A 19,002-nucleotide genomic window follows, 5' to 3' on the forward strand; every position below is an offset into this window, starting at 1 on the left:
TTGAAACCCATTAAATTAAATTGAATCCCACATGAAGTTAAAAATTCATCTTTCATTCAAAATTAGTTTTTCTTTCCTGTACAGAATTTTTATATTTTTTTTTATTGAAAATTCGTTTTAATCTATATGTAATTTCTTTCGAAAATTAAACTTTTTTAGGTAAACATTCATGTCCTGGCTTGAAAATTCATGTATTTTGTTAAAAATTCGTCGATTTGGTTGTCCAAATCCAGAAATGTTTCAAAATGTTGAAAATTAAATTTTGGTTATATTTTGTAAAGTCACCATATTTACTTGTAAAATTACCATAAATGACCAAATATTTCCGGAAATTTGTAGACATTTTTTCATTAAATGTTGGGTAATTTATGACAAGTTACCACATTTTTCTTTAAAATTATCACAAACGAGCGAATATTTCCGTAAATTTGGACATTTTAAAATAATTTTTTGCTATTTATGTTACGTTACCATAAACTACACGGAATTCAAATTTTAACATTTCGTAAATTTCCGGAAATTTATAAAAATGTTTGAAATTTAATTTTGGGTAATTTATGGTAAGTTTTCGTATTTACATTTACACTTACCATAAATGACCAAAAATTTCCACAAATTTCCGGAAATTTCTGGAATATTTGTAATTGAATTTTGGAAAATTAATAATAATAAGTTTTCCTGTAATATTACCATCAATTACAAACGAATTTACTAAATTGCCGGAATTTTATAAAAATGTTTGAAATTCATTTTTGGGTAATTTATGGTAAGATACCATATTTACCTGCAAAATTTTCATAAAAGAGCGAATATGTCCATACATAGTCGCGAATTCAGACATTTTTAAATTGAATTTTTGATAATTTATGGTACGCTACCATAGATTACCCAAAATTAAAGTTTAAAAATTTCATTAAATTTTGGAAATTTATAAAATTTTAATTTAAAAATGTCTAAATTTCCGGCAATTTACGACCATTAACGCACCTTTATAAAAAATGTACAGGTGAATATGGTAACTTACCATAAATGACGCAAAAGTCCATTCTTAACATTTTTATAAATTTCCGGGAGTTTATCAATTTTTTTGGTAATTTATGGTAACTTACCACAAATTACCCAAAACTCAATTAAAAAAATTTTCATGAACTTCCGGAAATTTAGCAAATTTGTTGGTAATGGACGGTAATACTGAAAACTTACCAAAAATTGCCCAAAATTGAATTTAAAAATGTCTATAAATTGCCGGAAGTTTATGAAAATTTTTGGTAATTTTCTATGTAAATAAGATTAATTACCATCAATTATCCAAAATTCAAATTTAAACATTATTATAAATTTTGGGAAAATGTCATTTTAAGACATTTTAATTCAGTTATGGGCAATTTATAGTAAGTTTCCGTAATTTCCTATCATATTACGATAAATTACCGATAAATTTCATAAATTTCGTGAAATCATTAAAAAAGTGTAAAAATGAATGTTTGGTAATTTATGGCAAGTTAACATATTTGACTCTAAAATAACCATAAATAAGCGAAAATTTCCATAAATTTCTGGAAATTTAGACATTCTTAAATTGAATTTTGGACAATTTATAGTTATTCTCCACAAACTACCTGTAATATTACCGTAAGTTATTAAAAAATTGCATGAATGTCTGAAATTGTATAACCATGGTTAAAATTAAATTTTGGGTAATTTATGGTAAAATGTTATATTCATCTATAAAATTACTATAAACAAGCGAAAATTTCCATAAGTTCCTGAAAATTTAGACCTTTTTCAATTTAACTTTTTGCAATTAATGGCAATTAATTTAATAATTTATAATTTAAATTTAATTTAATAATTTAATTTAGAATGAATATTCAATATTAATTTAATTTAAATTAATTTAAATTTGTAATGCAATTTGATTAAAATTAAATGTAAAATAATTAGTTTATTAAATTTCTGATTAACGTAAATAAATGAAATTTAATTTAAATTTGTGTCTAAGGTCATCCGATATAAAGCGGAGTAATCCACTTCCGCTGGACCGCATTTTTAGAAGTGGTTCCCCGCGCCGATTAAATACGCCACTGAGGGGCGTCATATATATCAGAAATTGATAACCGTCGATAATGTTCTGTCGAGTAGCCGAAACTCTGTTAGTCTATTTCAATTTCTCCCATCATTTTCAGTCATAATGAGGAATTTAATATTAATTGTGCTTATAGTATTTGTATTAAAATATTCAATTAAAAAAGTATTTGCTGCAGATTACCACTGTACACCTGGGTCAAAAGAATCACCTCCAAGTTTAATATTAAAAAATCATCTCTTCTGTATGTATGAAGAAGATGTACGCCCAGTTGAGAACAAGGATCAAATTGTCAATGTGTTTTTACAGTTAATTCCAAAATTTATGGAATTTGTGAGTATAAAGGACAAAAAAATTTGTGTTTAAAATATTTTTAGTAATGAAGGTGTATTTTTTTTAGTAAATTAAATAAAATTAAAGAGAGTGTCATGACAGTGTGTTTTGTAATTGATTAACCTTTGAACTGCACACTGGGTGTGTTACACCCAACGGGTTTTTTTTTATTTTTTCGATCGTCGACGTTTTTTTCAATCATTTCTTTTTGGAATAGATACTTTTTTCCTATTATGTATTGCTTTAACAACATTCACTATTTTTTTCCAACCAATAATATCTTAAAGTATATTTCGAAGTGTGCAGTTTAAGAGTCATATATTTTTACTTATCTACAAATATCTAGATTTCAGCCTATTGAAAAAGTCGTTAGAATGTATGTCTCGAAAGTCTCGGAATCATTTTTGTTGAAAACCTGATTGGCTTTTCATTACTTGCATCTGTTTCATATTTAAATTTAAAATTCAAACATTTAAATCTACCAATAAACTCTTTAATTAAGAAAAACTATAAGAAAATGAATACAAATTTATAACCATTTGTGGTTTTTAATACTCTTGTGCCTTTAACGTAAAAATGTAATTTATCTGATAAATTATTGTCAATATACATGTTTTATATTATTGCTTTTCGCTGGCAAAATGGTATTTAAAAAAATTATAATAATTTTGGTAAAAAATCATTTATTTTTATTTTGTTCGTAAAGTTGAATCAAGTTTTTCTGTGAAAGCTAGCATTTGCAAACAAATCAGATTTCGAGGATAATTTGAAGATTTTAACAATTTTAGGTTATCTTAGCGCCTGGCGTCAAAAATCTGTATTTAATACGAAATATCGGTTTACTATAAACCAGATTTTCAATTTCTTAACCTTTTTAGGCCATATTAAACTTTTTCACCAGCACTTTTGTTTGAACAAAAATCATTATGTGATTAAGGTATATAGTTTTTTAACAATAGCGGTTTACACAAAAAATTGGTATTTTAAAACACAAATAATTATATTTTAAAAAGGATTAAGATTCCTTGAAAATTTAAGATTATGTAAGTATTTTTCATAAGAAAATGGAATTTTATATATAGAAAAATTATATTCCAAAGAAGATTCACCAATTTTATCCATTTCAGGTCATGTTGCTATTTCAAATCAAACATTCGTATTGTAAAAGAAAAATCATGATAATTTAAGTGGGGTCAGAATTTTTTAACCATTTTGTATTACATGTCTTTTTTGTCGGCATTTCGTATTTTTAGTAAAAAAAAAACATACTAAAAAAATTATCATTTCACAATAAAAAGCATTATGATTGTGACAATATTGGAAATCATTGAGAAGTTTTAGGTCCTATCGAGGTTTTTCACAGAAAATATTTTTTTTTGCAACAAAATTCCATATTCTTTAAAGTTTGATAACTTTTTAATAAGCTTAGTTTAGGTTAGCAGACACAACAAATTTCTGTTTTAAAACATAAATCATAATTTGAAGAAGAATTGGAATCATTTAACAATTACTTATTATATTAGATATACACAACTATTCGATATTCTAAACAAAAAGAATTAGATTTTAAAGCTTAATAATTTTTTAGCAAATTTAGGTTTCGTAAGAGTTATTCTAAAAAAATTGGTTATTTAAAAATTTAATATAATTATAGTTTAAATAATATTTGCATAAACAATATTTAATATTTATAATAATAATTTATAATAACAATATTTCATAGGAAATAGGTGTTTTTTATTCAAAAAATTAGAGATAAAAAAAATTAGCATTTTATGCTGAAAAATGTTCTTTTTAATATAGTATTCATTATAATTTGAACGAGATTAAGAATTTTTGACAATTTTGGATTATGTTATTTTTTTCTTTGGAAATTGATATGTTAAATTTTTTTTTAAACTTCAAAGAAGATTCACAAGCTTTAACAATTTTAGGTTATGCTAGCGTTTTACTCACAATTTAGTAGTTTGAAATGCAAATCATGAAACATCATGAAAGATTTGTAATGTTTGGAATATTTTATAAATTTTACATTATGTTAGTGTTTTTGTATAATTAAAAACATATATATTTGAAAGAACATTAACAAATTTTCACAATTGCATTTTATGTAAACATTTTACATCACAAAAAGGTGTTTAAAAAGATCATTATATAGTTGGAACAATATTTGAAATTTTTAACTACCTAAAGTTATATTAATGCTGCTCATAGGAAACCCGTTTTTTTATTAAAATAATTAGATTTTAAAAGTTTATAATTTTTTAACAATTTTGGGTTTCATAAGAATTTTGCACCAAAAACTGGTGTTTTCGAACATAAATCATGCGTAACTTTCTACCATCTTAGGTTATGCTAGCGTTCTACACCAAATTTTTTTATTTAACTTCATAAATCATTGTAATTTGAATCATATTTAGATTGTTTGCAAAATTCTTGATTCTATCAGTGTTTTCTGCCGAAAATTAGTACTTCTAACTGAAAAAAATTGAAGTAGATTTACAAATTTTTAACAATTTCAGGTTAAGCTAGCGAATAAAGACTGATATTTTAACACAAAAATCTGTATAAATCGAACAAATTTTACAATTTTTAACAGTTTCAGATATTATTAACGTTTCTCACAGAAAATAAGTTTTTCTAAAGCTTAATCGTTAAACTTAAACTTGAACATTAGACTTCAAAGTTCCATAAGTTTTTAACCATTTCAGGTTATGATAGCGTTAAACAAAATTGCTATTTAAAAATAAAAAGTTAAAATTAGAACAAGATTCTGAATCTTTAACAATTTTCGATAATATTAGTGTTTTTTTAGTTGGTATTTTTTAATAAAAGCACATTATATTTTGAAGAAGATTCACAAATTTTAACGATTTTAGGCTACGTTTACATTTTTCATCAGATATTGTTGATTAAAAACAAAAAATTCTTTTAAAGTTTTTTTAATACCTAATAAGAAGCGTGTAGAATTTAAAAAAATTGGAAATGAAACCGTTCCAAATCAAATAGTCTCAGGGTTCGTAAAATTTAAAAAATGACAATATTTAAATAGAAAAATAACAAAAAATTTAATTGGATAATTTGATTGGAAACGAGTGGAAATTGTATTATTTCGAATTCAAAGCATTCAATATTAAAATTTTGTACTTTGCCTTGAAGAATCACAAAGTTAAATTATTTCAGATTAAAATGTGTAAAATAGAACAATTTTCGAATTTAAAATTTAAATATTTTCAAATTAGAATTTTCCAAGATGCATCATTCAAAATTAAAATAATCTGAATTTTTCTTTTCTTTTATTAAAAGCGCCTCAAATTAAATAATTATAAAATTAAATCTTTTGATTTTTTATAGTTTTAAATTAAAAAGCATTCAAATTTGACAATTTGAAAGTTAATGCTGAATTAACATTTTTAAAGTCAAAACTTCTGGAATTCTATAATTTCCAGTTTTTACTACATAAAACAAATTATAATTTAACATTCAAATTGATTGGACAAATTTTTATAATATTAATAATTTTATACTAGTAATACTTTTTAAATAGTAAGTTATTTTTCAAAATTTAACAATAACAATTTTCATTTTTCAATTAAAAAGTTCGAAAGAAAAAAATTATGAAAATCCGGCAAATGTCATTTTTAAAACTTAATTTAAATTATTAAATCTTCAAATTTTCCAGTTGAATGTTTCTCAATTTCAAATTATTGTTTTTTTTAAACCTTCGACTAAAAATCGAAAAGATTTTCATATAATATTGAAAATTAAAAAATGGATACAAAAATATTTTATTCCAGTCTTTGAAAGTGCTCATTTTTAAACCTTTCAAGTAGAAGTTTTTTTAAAGTTAGTTTGACATGTTCAATATATTGGAACATTTTTAAATTAAAAATTATTTAATTTTCAATGCCTAACTCGGAAATCTTCTCATTGCTACGACTTCAATTAAAAAGTTTGTTATGTTAATTTTTGATGATTTTCTATTTATTTGGCAAGAAATTAATTGGTAATTGTTGAATTACAATATCTCTAAATTGAAAGTAGTACGACCATAAATTCTTCCAATCTAATATTCTACGATTTTGAAGAATTTGGAAAACCAGACAGTTTGCCCGTTTAAATTTAAAATCATAAAATTGGGAATATTTAAATCTAGAATTATTATATTTAAAATTGTTTATCAAAACCTGCAATGTAAAAGTTTTGCAATTGTGAAATATATTTTAAATATAAATTTTAAACTGAAATTATAGAAATTTTAAATATAAGTATTTTATTTAAAATTAAAGCAATAAACTTTTGTTAACAAAATTTTGCCAACTTGCAGATTTGAGCATGAAATTTTTTTACAAAATATTAACAGGTTTTATTCTTAAAAAAGAAATTATGGCCGACTTTATTAAAATTTTAGCAAACATTAAGAAAAAGCGCAAGATATAGAAAAGTTTTAAGAGAATTTTTTTAAAAGTTTTTAAGTGCAACAATTTTCACTTTTTGACTTTTTTCACATCTTGTCTTATTATTGCAAAAAAGCGAATTTTCAATGTATATGCCAATGAATCTAATTTTTCCTCGAAGATTTTTAGAAAAATCCTATTTTGTCGGTTTTGATTTCTTGAGAATTTTTTGAAATTCTTTAAAATACATTTTTGATAAATTTTTTATAAACTGAGTCACTGATCTGAAAAATTTTAATACTTACAAACTTAGTCAAAAAAATTCGCCTAATGGGTTAATTATTGGTCGTACGAAATCCCTTAAAAAACAATTAATTTTTTCCAGAAACGATTTAGTGACTTCAACACGCACAGCCTGTCCAATTTGAAATTAATTTGGTCAGAAGGAATAAAAAACGCAAATGCATATTATTATTAGTATTATTAATTACTGATTAATGGTTAATGATTAATGATAAATTTATGATATTCCTTACTTATTTTAAAAATTTTGTTGGTTAAGTTAAATATTTTTCAATAATTTTAATAATTGATTTTTTTCAGGGAAGTCGTTCAAGTACCTTCACTCTTCACTATTGGTTAAAAATGGTAACTTTTAAGACACTTATTTAAAATTATAAATTAAAAAGAAATATTTCTGTCGAAATTCTAAAAACTGTACTATTTGTCAAAAAATTTAGAACCTCATTTTTTGTACAGATTATAGTAAAAATCGTAGCAGAAGGTTAAAAAGCACCATTATCTCACGATAATTCTAGAATACTCATCTTCAAATAGATAATTAAATTTGGAAAATAATATTTGAATTTTCAACCTAAATAGATCAATTCCCAACCTAAATAGATAAATTCCCAACAAAAATTGTCATATTTTGTATTTGAATAAAAGAAGATGGAATTTATAGAAAGCAACAAGAATTCTGAAACCAGAAATACGAATTTTCTCTACAAAAATTAAGTTTTCAAACAAAAATAAAATAGTTACACTTTCAACTAGGGAGATAAATTTCTAACTAAAAATATAAATATTCAAGAAAAAGAAAGGTTTCTTAACAAATTGATTCATCCAAATCTTTCAAACGAAATGCTTGAATACTTAAGCAAAGACAAACAATTTTTTAATAAAAAGTTGCATTTTCAAAAAAAAAAAAAAAATTCCACTAAATCAGATGAATTTATAAACCAAAAATATAAATTTAAAAAATAATAGTTAAATTTTCTGTTAAAAAAAATTTCAGTTGACTTTTCAGGGTAAAAATCTGAATCAATTAGTTAATTTTTTATCCAATAAAGATGAAATTTGTACTAAAACAGATAAATTTTTAATAAAAAACGACGAATTTTTTTTTAAGTTCGACTATTTTTCAGAAAATATTTCAGTTCTCTGTTAAACAACAAAATATTAAATTCAAGGCAAACGTTAAATTTCAAACGGAAGAGTTGCATTTTTGTTCAAGAAAAATGTAAGTTCTATTAAAACAGATAAATTTTCAAACAAAAAAAAATTGTAAAAAAAAATTTGAAATTTCACCCAAAAGATTTCAATTGAAATTTTAACAAAAAATGGGAATTACAAACAAAACATCAATTTTCTCCTAGTTGAACTTTTGATAGAACAGTTTCATTTTTTCCCAGAAAAATGCAAAATTTATACTAAAAAGGATAAACTTTTAATTCAAAAAGGCAAATTTTCTGGAAAAATATTCTTCATACAAAAAAAGTTTCAGGTAACTTATCAGCAACAAAATATGAATTTTAAACAAAAAGGTCAATTTTCTATTAAAAGAGCTGAATTTTCAACCTAAAAGACGAATTTCTAAGAAAATAATTGAATTCGCAACCCAAAAAGGATGTTTTTTTTAAATGATCAAATTTTTAGCCAAATAATAAAATGTATAACTAAAAAGATAATTTTCATTGTAATGCTTTTGCCAAATTGCAAACATTACGTAAATAAGTGCAGGACTCCCTTCCGTAAAAAATAGTAACCAATTTTTTTACCACCCCCCCCCTCCTTAAGTGATTAATTAATTTAAATATGGCCGCTTATCTGCATCACTAATCTTGTCCAATATTTTTAGAACTTTTTTCGCTGCTGAGATTCTCACGATAATCTGTAGAAAATTTGAGGTATCCTATTTTTTTAAACAGATATTGGTGTGCATTTGTTAATTAATTAATTTGTTGAATATGTTAATTAAAAAAGAATTATTGACAATAGAAATGGACTGATAATCACTTGAAATGGAATCCTGGGGAATTTCAAGATGTAAAAAGACTTCACGTTCTAAGTAATGAACTTTGGATGCCGGATTTCATGATTATTAATACGTAAGTTGCGCAAATATTGTTTAGACCCTTCTTAATTTTTTATAAGTTCTGTCCCTATTTCAAATTTTCGGTATTCAAGTTTCGAATTTTTTTTCAGTCTACACTCTACAAAAATTATCTCTCTTGTTATAAATTTTAAATACTTTCAGATGGTTTAAAAAAATCTTGATGTTTTTGAATTAATAAGAATCTTCAAATTCATTCATTCACTTTTTCCACCAGTTCAAGTTTGCATTCCATTATTTAATTATAAAATAATTATAAATCATATCACTTTTAACGCTTTCAGAACATATAAACTTTTAGAATTTACTGTATTTTAAATTATTTATTTAATTTTTTTTTGTAAAGAAGTATCATTTTTGAATTAAAAATCTATTCATGAACTTTGAATATCATCTGATGCTAACCTATTAATAATCTTTCTCTTCTTTTTAACATTTTTGTGATTTAAATTTAAATTTAGAGTTTCAAATGCGCATCGATAGTTTAGTTTAATTTTTGAGGCCTTAAAAATAAAGTTGTTAAACATCAAAATTTTTAATTCGCAAACGTTTACTTTGAAGTTTTTTGATTTTTAAGTAATCAATCAGGAATTTTACTATTTGATAAATTTTGAAAATCATAATATAAAAATATCTTCAAATCTTTATAATTTGTTGAAACTTAATAAAATACCTAAAAAATCCAATGAATTTCATGAAACCTGATATTTCCTTAAATCCTGGAAAATTGATTGAAATACCTTAATAAATATGAAGGCTTTTAATTTGTTCTTAATCATTACACGGGTTAAAAAAAATCTTTAAAATTAGTTAGAATTTTTGGAAATATCCTATAATATATCAAATCCCTTGAAAATCCTTTCCAATATTTGAAAATCTTAGAAATCATCTGAAATACCTTAGAATCTTCCTAAATATCCTTAAAACCCCATAACACATAGGTCCCATAAAATTCTTTAACATGATTAAAATCATTTGCAATTCTTTTAAAATCCAGGAAATTGTTGAAATCTTTTGAAAATTTCTTAGAATTATTTTAAATATCCTAAAATATTAAAAATTCTTTTGAAAAATGAAAATAATATATTTTTAATTCTGTTCGAAATCCCTTTACATATTTAAAGTCCTAAGAAATCCTTCGATAACCTGCGAAATTGATAAAAATATCTAATAGACAGTCTTTAAAATCCCTTAAAATTGCTAAAACCCTCATAAATATGGAAATATCCCTTTAAAATCCTTTGAATTATTTTGAAATCCTCTGAAATCCCTTGGAATTTTCATAAATATCCTAAAACTCCCATAACCATTAGGTCCCATGAAATACTTCAACATCGTTAAAATTTTTGAAAAATCCTTGAAATTGTTTAAATCTCTTAAGAATTCCTTATATTTCTTTAAAATATCCAAAACTATTTGAAATTCTTAAAAAAATTAAACAATTTTATTCAAAATTCTGTTTGAAATCCCTTTACATATTTGAAGCCCTATGAAATCCTTTCAAATCCTGCATAATTTATTAAAATATCTTATCGATAGCCTTTATAATCCCTTAAAATTGCTGAAATTCTCAAAAATATGAAAAATCCCTTTAAAATTCTTTGACATATTTGTAAATCTTGGAAATCATCTGAAATCCCTTAGAATTCTCTTAAATATCCTTAAAGCCCCATAACGCATAGGTCCCATTATATCCTTTAACATCATTAAAAAATTTTTAAAATCCTTGAAATTGTTTAAATTTTTTTTAAATTCCTTAGACTCCCTTAAAATATCCTAAACTATTTAAAATCCTTTCAAACATTTAAAAAATTACATTTTTAATTCTGTTCGAAATCACTTTGCAGATCCGAAGTCCTATGAAATCTATTGAGATCCTGCGAAATTTATTAAAATATCTTAGTGATAGCCTTTGAAATGCCTTTAAATTGCTGAAATTCTCAAAAATATGGTAAAATCTCTTTAAAATCCTTTGAAATATTTGTAAATCTTGTAAATCATCTGTAACCCCTCGGAATCTTTTAAAACATTCTTGAACAATATAGCCCATTAGTCCCATAAAATCCTTAACAATTTTTCAAAATTCTAGGAAATTATTTAAAGCTGCATAAAATTATTTAAAATATCCTTATATTGCTATAATTCTTGAAAATTATTTGAAATTATTAATCTCTTTTAAATTCCTTCAACTCCTTTTAAGTATGCTGACCTATCTTAAATCCAATGGAAAATAAAAAATTAATAATATAATAAAATCGGTATTAAAAGAAACTTTTTATTTCTTCAAAACACTTGAGAGGTGTTGAAATCCATGAAATCCCTGAAAGTAATATTTCCATTTTTTTAAACCTGAAGATACATAAAGAAAAAACGTCAATCTTTTTTCATCATATAAAAAGAATAATGAGTTCGAAAAACCGCGATTAAATTGTTTAATTAATTCGAAAATTAGAAATTATTTAATTTTAATTTAAAATACTTTACATTTAAAAGAGTCATTAATATTTTAGTTTAGTATCCAATATTCCAATTGAATCAATTAAAAAAAAAAGTTTTTGGTCATTTCCAGGTTTGCAAACATTTTTCAGGGTCAATGAAATTTAAAAAACAAACACTAAATCCAAAAAAATTTGCATTCGAAGCAATAAAGCTGAGATACAAATGAAAGTACTCAAAGTGAAACTCTTAAATTTTTAACATTGCAAATTGACGCTTAAAAGTTGTTTTATTCAACAATTTTGTATTCAAATGTTCAGTGATTTATATGTATAAAATAAAAGCTGCTAAAATTTTTGAACTAAACAATTTTAAATTAAATGCAGTTTAACTGCAAAATTACAAATTTTAAACTTCAAAAATTGTAGAGTTCAAAGATTTCGTTTCAGTTCCAAAAGTATAAATCCGAAATTTTTAATCTTTTCGAACAATTCCCTGTTCAAATCAAGAATTTTAATTTTTCTCGAAAACTCTACATTTCAACTAATTTTAGGAATTAGAATTTTCCTTAAAATTCCCTGTTCAAATTCATAATTTAAATTTTGTTATAAAATACCTCGTTTCAACACAGAATAAGAATTTTGTTTAAAAAATTTAATATTCCATTGAGAATTGTTATTCTCCTGGATAAATTCTAATTCTAGCTTAGAATTAGGCAAAAACTGGAAAACCCCAATTCAAATCCAGAATTTTAATATTTTTTGAAAATTCTTTGTTTTAACAAATAATTTGTAATTTATAATTACTGATTTAAAATTAATGATCAGAAATTTCTAAATATTAAGTAACTGTTCTTTTTCATAATTAAAACATTTCAAATTGAATGGTTTAAAAATGTAATATCTTAGACTGAAATTATATTTGAAATTTAATGAAGGCCTTTAATTATAAATATATTATTTTGATTCTTTTAAATTTAAACGAGTTTATAAAGTTTAAATATGGACTTCACATTTGTTTGACTAATAAGACTTTCTGATTAAAACAGTTTAATTTTTTACGTTAAAATCTAGACCTTTTAAAAATTTCGAACTAATTCTGAATCTTCTTGTATGATCAATTATCATTTATTTTTAAAATCTTGAAGTACAATTCAATTTAAAAATCATTGATTCATTTATATTCACAGTTGATTAACTAAAAATGTTTTTTTTCAAATCTTCAATGTAAAATGCTTTTAATTTTTGTTGTTTAAGTCTTTAAATTGGAATCTACACTTAAAAATTAAAATGTGAATTTAAAAAATTTGTAAAGAGAAAGATTGTTGAATTACGCATTCTAAACTGAAGGACACCACAACTGAAAAAGATCAGAAATAAACTAATTATAAATTTAAAAAACGGTTGAAATCCAAGTTGGAAGGATTTTTTCTCTCTAAAATATGGTAAAATTCCCTGCCGAAAAATAAAACAACGGTCATTTCCAGAGAAACCCTGCAATAGCCCTCCCTTATATAGCCCTTCCGAGAATATACACTACGCCACAGGTAAGTGTAACTGGAGCTGCGCGTGGTGAGCGAGGTCTGGGATTGTCACTCAGGCGAGAACTCAGGCGTGAAGAAACAAAGGCGGAGCGGGCTATAATGAGTTCGTTTCCACCCACCGCCAGCCACAAAATCGGCGCTATAGAAGAGTTTCACTGTATTTTTTAAAATTTAGTAATATAACTGCTGCTAAATTTCAAAACTACTTTAATCAATATTATTCATTTTTTAGATTGGATCATTTCAAGCTGCCCTCCACAACATGTGTAGTGCAAAATACTGGAAATATTACTTGTGTTTGGGCAATTAAGACCTCAGTTTCTTGCGCTTCGGATTATACTTATTGGCCATATGATAAGCAAACCTGTAAATTTATAAGTGCATCCAGTACTTACCAGAACCATGAAGTTGATTTTTATTTCATAGATTCCGGAGTAAGTTGAAGAACTGTTCAAAGAGCGATCTAAAAAAGGAAAATTTTTAAATTTCCAAATTATACGTGGCCTAAAAGTTCATCTCCGCTACATGTAATTTACTCTTTAAATTTAGGTCGGATGCAAAAATTATCGAGCTATCGCAAGCAAATTGAAGTTTTAAAGAACTAAGAACAAAAAATTAGTTTTATACTTGAAATATTTCTCAAGTTTGATGATTCTTCCCGATTAGAATTTGTTGTCTATATTATAACTAAAATATCCTGAATGAATAAAGAGAATAGTAAAAGTACTACATAATTTTAGTATAAGCGACTAAAAATTGACTGAGTTGCTTTGTTCAAAACACCGATGAAATCCGTGGAACTAGTATTAAAAATACGACAAAATAAAAAATTTCAAAGCGATTATAAACTTTAAAATCAGACTACAAAACTCAGAAAGCTTTTTTTAAACTTTGTAATGATCAAAAATATTTACACATATTTATTTAAAAAGTATAACAGCTTTTTTATCTTTTTTACTTCCTGTTTAACTTTTTGCTATAAAGGTATATACTATGCTTTTATTGCACTATTTTAATTATTTTAAATATATTAAAGTATATTCCGTTTATGGCGTAATATACAGCTTTATGGAAGAAAGTTGCTACAGAAGAGAAAGACAGAAAAAATAGAAAAAAAAGCTTATCAAGTTGAGGACAGTCTGTGGGTTAAGACTGGCTCAAAAATATTCAAATAAATGTGAGAATTTAACTATTTACAAAACTAAAATCAAAGTTATTTTCAAATTAAAATGTTAGGCTTAGTGCTAAAAACTTTTAAATTTGGAATTCATATAATCAGGTACCTGTTTCTTGATAAGAAATATGATCCTATACAGTCTTCATCCAAGATACTGTTATGTTAATAATATGATCGTTATTTGGTTATTAATAATTTAGGTTCAAAAAATAGGACAGAAAATCCCATAAATTTAATGTATCCTTAATCCTTCATTCCTAAAAGTTGGCTATATACAACCAATATTTACAGTAAAGCAATCATTAGAATTGTTCGAATTGCTCCAAACTGATGCGGCATAGAGGAGGATAGGTCTTCTGATTGTTGTGTACAAAATAATTGTATTTTCAACACTAAGTTTACTTTTTCGGCAGAGAAGGCAGTAGAGGTTGTCGAGTATGTTTTAAACTTTTCAAATGCTTGCATTGAGATGGATGTTGTGATTCAGTTTAAAATGGATGTTGTATCCTAGATAAATTGCTGAGATTTTCGCTTCAATAGTCCTACCATATATTTTAAAGTCAAATTTTTTTTTCTTCGAGAAAGTGGTGTTTTTCATTTTTCCGGGTAAAGAGTACAAGCTCAATTTGATCAATGTATTATCAGGTGCTAAGTTTAACACAGTGCTAAGTTTAACAGTACTTTTGGCATTGAGATCGCCGTAGAGCAAGACCTTATTATCCAAACCAAAAATGGTTTCTAATTCTCTAACACAAATTTTATTTATAGGTGGATTGTGTACAGAAACAAATACAGTAGTATCAAAGGATCGAATAGCTACACTTTAAAGAGATGCCGTATTTAAATTGACTTCAGTATAGTTTATTGCGGTTTTTATAGGAATAAGAACCTCACCCAGAGGATTATTATTGATTATATCCATATGTATCACATCATAGCCTGCTACGTTACAATTGAAATCTTATTTTATTTGCATTCCAATGCCCTATTGTTAATGAGAAAACCTACCGCCTGTTTGCCATCATTCTGTAAGAGATCAGAAAAGACTTTTAACCTGTCAATATCATTACTATACAAAGTCAATTTGCTATTCAGAATTTTGATTAGCCTCAACATCTTACCTATCTTTCACAGCTCATTCATTTTTCTGAGTTTGAATGCTAGTTATAGGGAATCTTCAGCCTTGACTGGAATTGTGCATTGCTGCTCGTGTAATTTTGTTTCTATTTGATATTCTGTTTTCGCTTGATTTCTCTACGCATTAGGCCTGGGTTGATATATTTCTGTGTACATTTTTTGCGTCCTTGCTGGTGGAATTTGCCGTATTCCTGGGAATTAGTTAGAGGATTGTTTGGTGACCCTAGCGTCTATTTTTTCAAGGTGTTGGATGTCAGTTGAGCATTTGAGATCCCTTGACTCGTGTTGCCCTTTGAAGTAAGACGTTTGCTATTTCTGAACTTGTCCCAGTGGATCCTTACGTAGCACAGGTGTTTAGTTTTTTCACTGCTCCTTAGTCCTGATCTAATAGAATTGTGATAAGGTAGTTTGGATGCTCCGTAGAATTCCTTTGCTTAATTTAGATAACTTTGAATGTGTGAACACCTTAAAGGAGTAAGTACTCCTTGAATTAACCGATCGAATGCTCGGATAAAGATTTCTTTCTTGGCGAAGCTGACTCGAGTCATCTTGGATGCTGATATCCCGTAAGTTTATTCCATGACCAACAAGGGGTTACTGATTTTTAGTTATCACTATTTGTGGATTTTCCTGCTTGCAAGTTTCAGGTTGGATTTAGTAGCTTCAGACGCAGTTTGACAATCCTCTTCATTTAAATCCGAATCGGAGAGTTCTTGAAAGCGAGTTTTGGAGAGGAAATATAGGGATTAAGTCATTGTCTTCTTTCTTGTAGGTACCATGATGAGGGGTGACACATACACTTAAGGATGTACATTGCACACTACATACAATTAATCTCAAAAGTTAAATCAAGGTTAAAACTTTTATTTAACAGTAGTTATTTAAGGGTTTAGTTTTTCCTTTCTCTTCAGGGAAAAGTTACAATTTTTATTTAATCCTAAGGACTAAGGCCTCATTTTATTCTTTGAAGGATTCTCTATTATTCTATTTAGGTTTGTTAATTAAAATTCAAACCATAATTGTTTACAACAATAATAACTATATGATTTTTCAATACATTTTAAAAAATAAAATCAACACAAATAGAAATTTAGATAATCCTTCGAATAATAAAATGGTACCTTGTTCATTCGGATTAAATAAAAATGGTGACTTTTCTCTGAAGAGAAAAACAAACTAAACCTTTAAATAACCGCTGCTTAATAAATAATTTTAACCTGAATTATTTTTTAATGAAAAATACTTAGAAGCCTCCATCAAGATTTACAGAAATTATTAATAGATATTTTTTTTGTCGATCTTATAAATCGTTTTAAACATAGGAAACTTTTGAGATCGATTGTACGTATTGTTCATCCTTAAGGTAACAAGCCAAAAACCTTCTACCTTAGTGCTAATGACAATGTTAAAGACAGGCGTGCGATAAACTCCCTTGCCTGTCCTAATGATTTCCAACAAAATCACTCCGTCTAGGTGTTACAGACACTTGAGGTAGCGAGCCAAACATAATTGAAAAAAGGGTTGGGGATGAGGGTGTCCCAACCATCGCACCCTATTGTCTTTTGGCATCGCGTGTTTGCGAAGTTGATCAAAATTTTATTTTCTGAAAGAGAGAATATGTTCAAAAGGCGAAAATGATGCATATTCATAAAATTTAATAGCGATTTCTCTAATATATTCTGAAATGTATAGCAGTCGAAATTCTCCATGAAGAACAAAGTTCTTAGTATATCTAGAGGCTTTTGTGATACGTCTGTGAAATTTATTTTTAATGATCTGAATGTGATTAATAATGCTTGTTGACGTACCTACCAATATTGTACACGCATAAGTTATGATTGGAAGGTAAACATTTTTTAGATTAGAATTCCATATTTAGGTTTTAGACTCGAGTGTCTATTGATAATAGGATTGAGGCGTGACGTGACACCGAGGGCTCTTCCCTTCGTTTTATGGATATATTTTTTCCAATTAAGACGATTTTGAAGTTTGCCTCTTAAGTATTTGATGGAATTTTTCCCTTCTATTAGCTCCTTAAAGATTTTGGGTGGATCGATTTTAGCTGGTCTTCTGACTGCGAAAAGAATTGATTCTTACTTTTCTACGTTTATTTTTACTCTACAGAGTTTAGCCAGAGCCTTAATAACTTCGAGAGCTTTGTTGAGTACTTTTAAAATTTTTGGAACATTTATTTTCAATCCAATTGAAATTTTTGAGATCTCAGAAATATTGTGTCACGTTGATAATAAAGAATACAGGACCTACAATGCTGCCTTGGGACATACCGGCTCGGATGGGTTGCTCTTTTGGAACGGTCTGGCCTCTTTTGACCGAAAATTTCCAGTTGGAAAAATAAGAGGGTATAAAATAGATAAGCACTATCGGAAAATTATAATTTATTAGTTTCTTGACCTGTCCTATATGACATACACTCGCAAAGGGTTTTTGCTCATAGTATATAAAAGACTAATTGGCTTGTAGCTGGTTGGATGGTATGGATCCTTGCTTTTTTCTGAAAACCTAGAATGTGGGATCTTTTGCAAGATTCAGGAAAGTAGCTTAGTTGAATACAGGTATTAAACACATGTGCGAGGAGAGTTGGGCACGAGACAGGAAGCTTTTTAAAGACTAAATTTGAAAATGAATCGGGGCCGGGTGCTTTCTTATTTTTAGTATTTATAATATGTTAGGTTAATTCATTATAGATTATTTTCTTGAAATTATCGGTGTTTGGCATTTTCAGGAATTCGAAAACCATTTTTTCACATTCAGTAATGTATTGCGGTTCAGATGGCTCATAATGTGGAGCGAACTTACTTTTATAATTTGAAGCTGACATATTTTCTTTGTCAGGTGGTAGAGTCCAAACGTTCGATCTAATTTTTTGAGAGGGGGAATATTAGTTCGCAGCTTCGTTAGGGCTTTAGTCAGGCGATATATAAAGTAATCTTTTAGTTGAAGTTTACTGACGTCGGTATACAAATTTTTACATCGCTGCTCTTGAACTTTAATGGCTATTGTTTAACGTAGGTGATTGTGTTTTTGGGAATGCAGCTTTTAGTTTTTCGATGGAGTTGGCAGAGTTTATTACGGTTATCGATAAGGTCTTCAAACTCGGGGCTGAGACGTGGATCGTATTTGTTAACAACAGCCAAAGGAATCACAGCGTGAATGGCAGTTTTTATAATAGAGGTGAGATTAGTTACGGCATCATTGATGTGAGTAGAGTTTGCTAGCGTAGCTTTAAAATTAACTTGAGTTTCTAGAGTAAAATTGAATATTTGCCAGTTCGCTTTTGCGAAGTTATAGCGAGGTGTGACCGGGGCCTTTTTACAATAAATGTAGAGACTCAGGAGAACTGGTCAATGATCTGAGTCTAATTCATAAATTGTAAGAGTGTTTTGGTTGTAGAAATATTTTTTCGTATTTTCTAAGTCAATAAGGTCAGTTTTGCGTTTGGTCCTGTGAGGGAAAAAGGTATGCTTGTCTGGCGCAAAT

General features: G+C 26.6%; 1 protein-coding gene across 2 annotated transcripts in view; it reads left to right on the forward strand.

The window, feature by feature from the left end:
* The first annotated feature begins 2,126 nt into the window (after positions 1 to 2,126).
* Positions 2,127 to 19,002, forward strand: part of LOC117174737 (neuronal acetylcholine receptor subunit alpha-5-like) — a 22,587-nt gene continuing 5,711 nt past the window's right edge. The window contains exons 1-5 of one of the 2 annotated variants that reach the window (XM_033364070.1): positions 2,127 to 2,152; positions 2,265 to 2,419; positions 7,420 to 7,464; positions 9,097 to 9,206; positions 13,423 to 13,624. In XM_033364070.1, coding sequence (XP_033219961.1) covers positions 2,333 to 2,419; positions 7,420 to 7,464; positions 9,097 to 9,206; positions 13,423 to 13,624 — 444 coding nt within the window. In that variant the 5' untranslated portion in view covers positions 2,127 to 2,152; positions 2,265 to 2,332. Of the gene's footprint in view, positions 2,420 to 7,419; positions 7,465 to 9,096; positions 9,207 to 13,422; positions 13,625 to 19,002 lie in introns of both variants that reach the window. The other variant, XM_033364069.1, reaches the window with a different exon arrangement.

This window comes from Belonocnema kinseyi, chromosome 6, assembly GCF_010883055.1.
Source record: "Belonocnema kinseyi isolate 2016_QV_RU_SX_M_011 chromosome 6, B_treatae_v1, whole genome shotgun sequence".
Taxonomy (NCBI): Eukaryota; Metazoa; Arthropoda; class Insecta; order Hymenoptera; family Cynipidae; genus Belonocnema; species Belonocnema kinseyi.